The sequence below is a fragment of the Orycteropus afer genome, unplaced genomic scaffold (genome assembly GCF_000298275.1).
Source record: "Orycteropus afer afer isolate SDZICR_OR568_19922 unplaced genomic scaffold, OryAfe1.0 scaffold00037, whole genome shotgun sequence".
NCBI classification, from domain to species: Eukaryota; Metazoa; Chordata; class Mammalia; order Tubulidentata; family Orycteropodidae; genus Orycteropus; species Orycteropus afer.
The window spans coordinates 9,580,015-9,591,780 of NW_006921624.1; the positions used below are offsets into that span (position 1 = coordinate 9,580,015).

At 39.8% G+C, this 11,766-nt stretch overlaps 1 protein-coding gene across 1 annotated transcript in view; it reads left to right on the top strand.

The window, feature by feature from the left end:
- Positions 1-11,766, top strand: part of ASTN2 (astrotactin 2) — a 1,259,674-nt gene that overhangs the window by 542,028 nt on the left and 705,880 nt on the right. The window contains exon 9 of the mRNA XM_042780380.1: positions 7,463-7,522. Within this exon, the coding sequence (XP_042636314.1) occupies positions 7,463-7,522 (60 nt within the window). The remainder of the gene's footprint in view (positions 1-7,462; positions 7,523-11,766) is intronic.

Below are 11,766 nucleotides of genomic sequence, written 5' to 3' on the forward strand. Positions count from 1 at the left end.
ATTTAAATTAAAAAAAAAAATTGAATAAAATAAAAAATTCAGTTGCCTAGTCACTAGGCTGGCACAAGACTGGGCAGTGTTTCATTCTGTTGTTAATACAGTCTCTATGAGTTGGAGCTGACTCAATGATACCTAACAACAACAATAACAACAACGGTCACCATAGCCTCATATTAAGTGTTCCATAACCACATATGACTGGTGGCAGCTTTTTATAACAGCATAGTTATAGAGAGTTTCTATCAATGCACAATTTTGGACAGTGCTGCAACAGACCAGTAAACAGATAAATTCAGTCATGTGAAGATAAATGCTGAGGGGGAGGAATAAATCAAAATACAACGTAGAAGGAGTGCTGAGGGAATGAGGATGAGGTTGCTACTAGACAGAGGGTGGTCCCTGAGGAGAAGGCATTTGAGCAGGCACCAGAAAGAGGGCCCTGAGGAAGAGTGCCCTAGGCAGAGGGGACAGCAAGAGGCAAAGCTCTGCGATAGGAACACATGAACTGCCCTTTGTTCAGCACCAGCAGGGAGATGGGCCTGGCCTGAGAGGACAGCAGCTAGGAGTAGGAGGTAAAATCAGAGAAATGGTGGATTGAGAAAAGGGTGTACCTAGGGTCATCTCTGGGATGACAAGGACTTTGAATTTTACTGAGTGAGAGAGGAAGCCATTGGAAGATTCTAAGCAAAAGACCCACATGATCTGGCCTACATTTTAAAAGGACCACCCTGGCTACTGTGTGGTAATTCAATTTAGGGGGAGTTCTAGGACACCATTACTTTAATCTAAGCAAGAGTTGGTGGTATCATGGACCACAGTGGTAAGAGGAGAAGACAGTTAATGATCAGATTCTCGATGTATTTTGAGTGTAGATTTGACATGATTTGTTATTGGATATGGGATGTGAGAAACGGAGATCATGGACGATTCCAAATTGTTTTGTCTCAAAAGCAGGGCAAATGGAGTCATCGTTTTCTGAGACAGGGGATGCCGTAGGAGATCAGAGTAAGAATGGTGGGGGTCAAGAGTATTGTTTTAGATATGATACGTATGATATAATTATTAAACACAAACTGATAAAGAATAAGCATTTATATCTATAAGTAGAATTCAAAAAAGAGATCTTAGTTGGAGATAGAAATTTATGAGTCAACGGGACATAGAAGATATTTAAATCTGTGAGACACTATCTTATTTAGTACTATTCAGTAAATGGATGATATCCTAGTCATAGTTGTTCAATAAATGGTAGATACAGGCAGTGCTCAGGTTATAAATGAGATCTGTTCATAAGTGTATCTCAAGTCGAGTTTGTTGGTAAGTCAGAACGGTTGCATATGGTTCTTTTTTAGTCTTATTTAGTGCAAGAAAGGAGCGCTAGTGGCACCATGGTTAAGCACTTGGCTGCTACCTGAAAGGGCAGTGAGTCGAGCCCACCAGCTGCTCTTCAGGAGAAAGAAGTAGCAGTCTGTCATAAAGATTTACAGCTGGGGAAACCCTGTGGGGAAGTTCTGCCCTGTCCTATGGGTGGCTATCAGTCAGAGTTGACTCAATGACAGTGGGTTAAGTTTGGTGCAAGAAAAGGCTGGAAATCTTTTTAATAATTTAAAAGCTGCATGTGCAGCAAGTGAAGGTGATTGTGATAAAGATGTTGTTGTGAGTAGGTGTTGGTTCATTCATTTCAAAGTGAGGGCAAATTTATATAACATTAAAGGGCAAGCATGAGTTATTCATTAAATCAGATGTTCCTAACTCAAGATGTATTATTGTCCACAAGTACAGAAGTCGGAATCAGAGAGAGGAACAGACTTGCAAATGTCACAAAGCAAATTAGACATGCACCTAGGATTAAAACCCTAGATCTCCTTACTTCCCCTCCTCTGTTCCTCCCACAATCCCATACACAGTCCAGGAAATTTGCAATTTGTACCCCTTACTTTCCTCTGGAACTTCCAACAAGAGTCTGATCGGCTTGCCTGAAAAACTCATTGCAGCAATGCATGATGACATCCTTGCGTACAGCCAGTGGGTCCCAGCACCCTAGGTCGAGTCGACCCTCTCCTCAAGGACTCCTCTGCTTTTCAATGGGGCACAGTTTCGGGAATAAGGAGGAGGTTTCTCCAGACTAAGCCTTGTGTCTCTGCAGGGAAGGACCAGGGTTTCACCTTCTAACCATTGATAGCTCTTCTCCTCTTGTCAAGAGGATGCTCAAAAAAAAAAAAAAATTCACTGCCATTGAGTTGATTCTGTCTCATAGCAACTTTCCAAGGCTATAAATCTTTACAGAAGCAGACTGCCTCATCTTTCTTCTGTGAAGTGGCTTGAGAGTTGAAACCACCAACTTCTTGGTTAGCAGCCAAATGCCTTAACCACTGCACCATCTGAGCTCCTTTAGAAATCTGCTCTGACTTCATTTTTTCAGTCTTTCCATAGACCTATAGGGAACTATTTGAAAATTCGTCTTAGCTCTGATACATCACATGACCAGACAACTTAAGCTTCTTTCTCTTAATCAGGACTTTTAGGTATTTAAAGCATTGGCACCTTAAGCGGTACCTTGGTTGCCCTCAACACACACATACACACAACCTACATTCTTGATTTTCCTCCACGCAAAAGTCAGATTAGCCCTTTTGGAATTTTGTACCTCAGATCTCTTAAATTCTTCATTTTTCTTTTTCTTTACTTAAAAAGAAGGTAAGATTATTGGTGGAAGGTAACAAAGAGAGCTTCTTCTTTGCCTTAAGGCCTTCCTGCTTGCAGCCCAAATAGACAAAGTGGTGAGGGGCCAAGGGTTTGACATTCCCGTTTTCCAGCTGGTCTGCTTTCCAGTGTGAATTCATGGCTCGTGATGATCTTCTCCAACAGCTGCAGGCTTGAGGGCGTCATTCCAAACAGTGGGTCATCCTGAAATCAGGCAAGCATTTGCTAGTTTTGAAGATAGTCAGCTCTTCCATCAGTATCTCTAGCATTAAACACACACAGACACACACACTTCAGAGCTGGAAATGTCACTAAATCCACTGGTTCCACCTCCTTAATTTTATGCTGTTGATAGACGCTCAGAAAAGAAGAGTGATATGGGACCACGGTCACACAGCCAGGAGTTGGCAGAAACAGTATTTATCTTCTGGAACCCACATTCTAAATGAGTGTTTCTCAAGCTTCAGTAGGTCTAGAGTGGGGCCTGACATTCTGCATTGGTGATGCATCTGGCCTAAGGACTACACCTGACACAGCAAGGCTCTGAACACTCTTCCTACAAATATTATTGGTGTTATTAGCTGCCATCAAGTTGGCCCCATTTCATGGTGATGCCATGCACAAAGAAACAACACACTGCCGGGTCTGCCATTCTCATGATGTGTTGTGCATCGCATCAGACCATTGTGATCCCTAGCACTTTCGTTGGCTAATTTTTTTTTTTTTTAATTATTGAGATTTGTGTGAGAGTTTGCAGAGCAAATTTGTTTTCCATTCAAAAATTGATACACATTTTGTCTTGTGATGTCTATTGCAACCCCCACAATGTAACAATACTCTTCCCACTTCCTCCCTGTGTCTACCATTTCTCTTTGTCTTATTTCCTATGCCTTCCTGTCCTCTGAGATTTACCCGTGAGCAAAGGCTGCCCTTTTGATCTGGTATGGTTGATTCTCTAATGGCTGTGTACCCCCACCCACCCCCACCACCACCACTATTGTTCACTTTAAAGGCCTGTCTATCATCTGGCTGAAAGTTGAGCCATGGAATGAAAACCCATCCCTCAACAGGATGGATTGACACAGTGACTACAGTGATGGGCATAGCAATGATTGTGAGGATGGCAGAGGACCAGACACTGTTTCTCTCTGTTATACATAAGGTCTCTGTTTGTTGGAACTGACTTGAAGGCACCTAACCTAACCTAACCTTCAGAACAGTTAGCAGTGGTAGGTAGACACCATCTAGTTCTGGTTACAGGGTCATGGAGACTGGGGTTCCTGAGGTTCATTAGTTCTTTGGACTAATTGTTTCCTTTAGTCTGTGCTTTTCTTCACCTTGCATTGCTCTGGGCAGGGAGAGACCAATAGTTGCATCTTAGATGGCAGCTCATAAGCTTTTAAGACCCCAGTCGATACTCACCAAATTAAGATGTAGAACATTGTCTCTGTGGACTATGTTATTTCACTGGCTGACTTTTCAAAGTAGATCTCCAGGTCTTGCTTTCTAGTCTGTCTCATTCTGGTAGGTCTGCTGAAATCTGTTCTCCATCATAGCAATATGCAAGCTTCTACTGACAGACAGATGGTGACTGCACATGAAGTCACATAGTGTCTGGGAATTAAACCTGTCTCTCCTGCATAGAAGGCAAAAGCTCTACCACTAAATCACCAATTCTATTCTCACAGTGAAGGGCCCAGCTACCAAATTTGAAAATTTAATTACGCTGAGAAACCATGCTAACTCTGTCATCTCATCTACCTCTGTTTGCCAGATCCCCTTGGCTCTAGCCATACCAACCAGTTGCAGTTCTCTGATGGCCCTATGCCCTCCTATGCCTCTGTTGTTTTTCATAGGCTATCTTCTCCACATGTAGTACATTTCTCCTGCTTCTACTGTGAGGCAGTGGTTCCTTTTTATTTTTAACCATTCAATCCAAAGATATTTCCTTCTAGAGACATTCTCTGACCCCCCCCATCTGGCTGAATTAAGGAGTCATCCTCTGAGTTCTCATGGCCCTCTGGGTTTTCCTCTGCCATAGTTCTTATCTCTTGGTAGTATGTTTTGCTGTTCTTCTCTTGTTTGGATCTGTCACCAGACTATGAGTTTTTTTTAGGGTGATTGGGAATGCAAAGTATAAGTCTTGTTCAACTCTGTATCTATGAAACTTAGTGTACTGCCTCACATGTAATTGTGCACAGAGAGGAATGAAGGAAGTATGAGAAGAAGGAAGGGAAGAAGAAGGGAGAGAGGAAGGAAATTTCCTTTTCCATGGTCTTTGAAGGGAGCTCTGGTCATAGTGCCCAAGGCGTTTGACTGCTACCAGAAGGCCGGCAGTTCAAACTCATCAGCTACTCCTCGGAAGGAAGGTTAGGCAATCTACTTCTGTAGAGATACAGCCTTAGAAACCCAGGAAGGGGTCGCTATTAGTCAGAAACAACTCAATGGCAATGGAAACAATTTTATACCCAATTTTCATATCTTCCTCTGTATCAATCTCTATATATATTCACATTAAATATTCTACTAGTCAAGATAAATTTGATCACCAAGAACTATCTAACATCCAGTCATATGGCCTCTGTGATGATCTGGTTTCGCTGTCCATTCAGGCACATCTCTAATACCCCTCTTTGCATTCTCCACTGTGCTCACACTCACGATTTTCCTCCAAACATCCCATGTAACATCTCATCTTCTGACTAGAGTTCAGGCTCCTCCCTCTACCTCAAATGCCTTCTACCTTTTAATTATCTTCCTTCAAAAATTATACTAACTTAAGCTTAATAGCCCCTCATTCCCTATGGGTAGAATGGATAAGTTCTTCTGCAACATCATAAAAGCTTGTTGATGACTGAAAACTTGATTAAAAATAGGATTATTATTTGGAAACTTGTCTCTCCTGCTAAAGTATGAGCTCCTTAAAGCCAAGGATGCATGTTATATATCTCTGTCTCCTTCTTACCCCAATGTCCAGCAGATTGCTTTACTCATGCAAGTCACTCAAGGCATAAAGGGATGGAACTTGTCAGTAGTAAAGAAGTGTAAATGGGAGTATGAGGTCCCTGTATATATTTTCATCTGGCTTGACTGAGACTCACTTTGTAAAATTTATTTCAATTTGTTAGAATCGATTCAAGCAAGATTTTCCAAATTCCACAACTCATAAGTCTGTGCATTAAGTGCTATGGAAAACCACAGACAAATTGGATGTTTCTGCCTTTATAACTTCACATTGTAACAGGTAAAAAGAATTTCCACATAAATAGTTATTATAAAATACACACTCTGGGACAAACCAAGAATGAGGCATTAGCAAAGCATCTCATACCTGCAAAACAGAAGGCATTATAGAAGTGGATTTCAGAAGATAACATCATATCATGAAGGAGATGATCATTTAGCTGAGTCCTTTAGAATTGATAGGGAGTATGAGTAGTGAGAGTGCTTCAGGAAGAGGAATCTGCATGATTGAATAACAGCAATACTACACACAGAATGGACTGTGATGCAACACCAAAGAATAATGATGAATCTGTGAAACACCTCGTAACATGGATAAACCTAGAGGATGTTATGCTGGATGAAATTAGTCTATCACAAAAGAACAAATATTGTTGGAGACCACTCATAAAAGCTCTTTCACTGATGTCAAGTTGGTTCTGACTCATAGTGACCCTTCCTTGGGTTTCCAAGACCACTCCTGTAAAAAGTTAAGAAAGGGTTTATACACAGAAAGAATAATTCTTTGAAAGTTACCAGGAGTATGAGGGAGGGAGGGAGGGAAGTCACTAACTAGAGGGTGGATACATATTAAAAGTAACTTGGGTGATGGGAGAGGCAATATACAATAAGAAGTTCAGTGCAAAATGATCAAGGCAGAGGAAGACACAGGGAGAAGCACAACTATTAAAGGTGAAAACGATAAATACTATTACCACTCCCCCCCAAAAAAAATAAAAATAAATAAGGGGACAATTTGGAATGATTCCAGATTCCAGAGAGTATTAGGGTTGAGTTGACATCTGGAGCAGGTACTGGGTGTGAGGTGGAGGCATAGAGCTGGAGGAGTGGGAAGGAAATGGAAAGAGCTGAAGTCATAAAGGTAAAATAGAGACAGTTCATAAAATATAAGGGTCTTAAGATGCTGAGAGTGATTAAAGGATTTAATGAGACTATATTATCCACTGAAATAAGGCGACTGCCATCTATACCTGCCCAGCTATTTCTAAACCAAAAACCAAACTTACCACTACTGAATCGATTCTGACTCATAATGACGCCGATTGAGTTTCCAAAGCTGTAAATCTTTGCAGAAGCAAACTTTCTCACCTTTCTTCCACAAAGCAGCTGATGGATTTGAACCATCAACCTTTTAGTTAGCAGCCAAATGCCTTAAACACTACACCACCAGAGCTCCTTGGGAGCATCTAAATACTTGAGGAAATAGATATGCCTTCCTCCCATGCTTTCAATCAGAAATTAGAATTTTGAGGAAGCCAAGAAAAAGCCAAACCTTCAAACTCTGTACATGTTTTAGGTCTTGGATCTGTCAAAAATGGCAACTTTCCTTAAAGAAGACCCTCCTTCCGTGGGTTGAGATCAGTGTGACTATACAGAGTCACAGAGTACAAGCATTGCTCATGATGGCTTAATGCTTTCTTGGAATGTATCAGTAGGAAAGATCATTCCTCCCAAGTGATAGAGAAGGAGGAAGACAATGGAGGAGATTCTGCTGCTTGCTGAAGAATATGTGAGTACCTTGGAGTATGGGTGAACCTGGCCAAGATTTCCTGGTTCCAGCCACAGCCTAGCATAGGTGTTTTTTCTAGGGGTTTCAATAGTTAGTTCCCACCACAGGGATGGCTATGAAATAGGATTCTTGGACTCAGGAGAGTTGATTGTTAGCATCTCATCCCAACTCTGTGTTCAGTGATGTCACATTTGTAGCTTGAAAGTTAGCTATGCAAGGATATGTACAACAACACAATTAGTAATTATATAAATCATGGTTTATTTCAGAAAATCAGCCATTTACCAGCATACTACTAGATGGCATGAAAATCCATCGAGGACCAAGGTAAAGAAGGTCTTGGTGAAGGCCTGAAAATGCCACCAGAAGGTGGAATTATGCTCCTACCCAGAACAGACTACCATTACTTCATCTCCTTAAGGTCAAGGACTACTTGCTATAGTCTGACAAACATAGCATCAAATGACTCAAGTGATTAGGTCTTTATTCTCAATAATATCACCATGGACAATGTCGTATGGTGAAACAGCTCTCCAGTTTCACTAAGTTCTACACGTGTGTGTAGCAATATAGCTCAATGTACATGGGGCAAGTGGCCACAGAAAATTAATTCACTTAGTCACTAATTTATTCTTTTGTATATCTATTCAGTCAAATATTTAGTGAACCAGAGTGAAATACTTAGAGTTAAAGCTAAGGTAAAATCTTTGCTTCTCTATTTATTGTTTGAGAGGCTTTGGATGGGTTATTTAACATGTGAAGCTGCTGCTTCTCCTTTTTTTTTTTTTTTTTTAATAATCACAGGCATGAGGATAGCAATTTGTAGAGCTGTTATGAGGATGAGATGAAAAATGAAATTTAAAATGCACTTATCACAGTACCTATTAAATGGTAGACACTCAATACATACTCTTATTTTTATAATCAAGTATAAAAATGTAATTATAATCAATCATAAGTCTTCACTTATTAATTCAATAAATATTTCATATGATATCTTTAATCCAGCAATATTCAACAGCCTTAGATTGTGTGAGAAGAAAATAAGATATAGTTTCTGTGTTCTAGGAACTGCCCACCTGGTGGACTAACATGTAATATATTGGACATTCTTATCTTCTGGAAACTTAGTTCTTGTATGACTTTTTAAACTTGTGCAATGAAAAGTGTTACCTATTCTCAATCGAGTTCCAGCTTTGCCAAAGATTTGCTGCTTCACCTTGATAAGTCACAGTCTATGAATTTCATAGTTCTTCTCATTAACAAGGGGATTAATGAGAACATAATTATAGAACACCAAGAAAAAAAAAAAAAAACTCACTGCTGTCGAGTTGGATCTGACTCATAGTGACCCCTCCTTGGGTTTACGAGGCAGTATCACTACTGAAGTAGATTGCCCAATCTTCCTTCTGAGGAGTGGCTGGTGGGTTTGAACCACCAGCCTTCTGGTTAGCAATCAAATGCCTTAGGTGCTGCTCCACAAGAGCTCCCTAATTATACAACAAGAAGTGTCCTAAAAATCAACTAGTCTGATACCAAACTAAACAAGTTGGTGAATGTCACACATAGAATTAGTAGCAAAATACAAACTTCGACCCTAAATAATTCCTAAGATACTTCCTTGCTCAAAATTCATGCTTCGATAACATTTTAAGCACTAATAGCATAGAGTGTAAGTATGATTGAAACAATTTGTAAATGGTATTTAAAGTAGATTGAGTTTTCCTTTTACAATTGATACAAACTTCAGTCATGTTCAACATCATATTCAGTTTATTTTCATATCTTCAAGAGCCACTTTTCATTTTTAATAGGATATGAAATGAGAACACAGTATGTGCAGTTATGTCATATATCTGTCTTATAGTGTACTGAATATGTCTAATGTTTATAGATTGTTTCTATTATTTTATGAGCCCAGTGTTATTAAAATGTAAAAGGATACAAGGACTTTATGAAGCTGTGAAGTCCAAAAAGTGGACAGGAGGAAGAACATCACTGCCTTGAAGGTGCTTGCAATGTGGGAGGTTTGTAGGGTGTATAAGGTTGAATTGAGGCAGAGTGTAGTGTAGGTGACATGTACAGTGAAATGATTTGCAATCTGAGATAGATAGATAGAGATCCAACTTGCTGGCAGATCAGAGAGGATGCATTTGTAGATGAGATTCATACAGACTGGGACTTTTGTTTATTGCTTTATCTCAGGGAGTAAAATATTTCCTGTATAAAGATATATTTGCTAGAAAAGAAGGAAATGAGAGGAAGGAGAGGAGGAAAGAAAGGAGCGCGAGAGGAAGGGATGAAGGAAGGGAGGAAAAGAGGGAGGGAAAAAGAGAAGGAAAAGAAGATGCAGTTGCTTTTGGTCAAAGCTTGGTGAATGGGTAGAAGATACAGCCCAAGTGTCCATGCCATGATGGTTCTCAGGATGCTGGGCAATGACAGTCTGTCTCAAACATGTGTGCACTGAAGTCTTATCTGGTACAACTAATTATTTTCCCAAAATTACCCTTTCCCATGGGCAGGAATACCATGTGTATTTCTTGAACTCAAATAAAATAACATCTATCCTTTATCTATTCAAGATTAGCCCATAGCCAACCATGCTGCTACTCCCATGGGCCTCAGCGAGGGGAATCAAGCTGACCCTCAGAATCTACAATACTCTCTACCTCATCATTCCTTGGTTTTCAACTTGACCAGAGTGGAATTAAACAATATGCACCTAAACAAAGTGTCAATTAATGACAATTATTATTATTATTATTCAGACATGCTAACCAACAGATCAAACCTTTTAAAAACCATTTCCAGCAAAAGCTGTTGAAGCAACAACAGTGAACCTAGGTTTTCCTGGTTAAATTCCATGAAATCACTCAGTTAATCATGTTGTTGTTGTTGTTATGTGCCGTTGAGTCGACCCCGACTCATAGCGACCCCTCCTTGGGTTTCCCAGGCAGTATCACTACGGAAGTAGGATTGCCCAGCCTTCCTTCCGAGGAGTGGCTGGTGGGTTTGAACTGCCAGCCTTCTGGGTAGCAGTCAAGTGCTTTAGCCACTATGCTACCAGAGCTCCCAAGAGCCCCTTTATTCATCAGATTGATCCAGTTGATGCAGCTTCATTATCTGTAAATACCAATTGGGAGTCACTAGACAGCCAGATAACGGCTTCCAGTTAAAAGAGATATGGTGGGCTTTTGTTGAGCTGTCAGGAGCTATTTGAATATTGAAGTGATAATAATAGCATTCACAATTTATTATTCTTTTAACTGTATACTGAGCAATGTGCTGAGACTTTATATAACCATCTTGACCCTTAGAACAACATTTTTAGGTAGTTATTATTGCCTTCATTTTCCATAGGAGAAGCTGTGTCTTACAGTAGTTGATTAGCATTCCCAAGGTCACATATTTACTAAGTATCACAGCTCAGACTTGGACCCAGACTGGAAGCCCATCCATTGTTTTGATGACTCAGTGTATACAAGAGTTTGTTTAACATTGAAAAGGAAGAAGCAGTCTTTATTTGATAGGTGTTTGCAAATAATCTCAGAAGTAGGCATGAATCCTTTAGACACAAAATTCACAGAATAAGTCGAGTTGAAAAATTAAAGGACCCAGTTGAATCAGGGACAAAGGAAAAGTGCAGAGCTGAGAGGTGGCACTGTGACAGCATCTATAAGTTGTAGAGAAACCATTTTATATCTCTGTGTAGGAGTCTTACTGTATTTAGTTTAAATGTGTTGTAAAATGTTATATTGTGGAAGAGAGTTGAGGTCCTTTAAAAAAGGACAATCTGTGTCAAAGATGAGGTCATAAAATTTCAGGAAGCTTGCAGCCACAAAAACTGGGAATGACAAGATGTTTAGAATAGGCTACTAAAAAGACCATGAAAACTTCCTTATTGGGAAATCCCCCTAATAGTACAAGGTGAACTTGCTTCTCTACTTGAAAACAGTTGTGGGAAAATTAATATCTCATATTGTAAATATGCATATAGGGGGGTAACTTGAGACATTACTGATGATTATTTCTGGAGTACAGGTACCAGAAAGGAGAAGAGCTCCAGCTTTTAAGACCAGATTTTATTATCATGACTATAACCTAAAAACAAAACAACAACAACAAAAAAAACTCACTGCTCTTGAGTCAGATCTGACTCATAGTGACCCCTCCTTGGGTTTCCAAGGCGGTATCAATGCGGAAGTAGGTTACCCAACCTTCCCTCTGATGACTATAACCTACTGGCATTTAAATCAGAGACTATATTTAATTATATTCAATGAGTGTGTTGGTTATTTATATATATATAT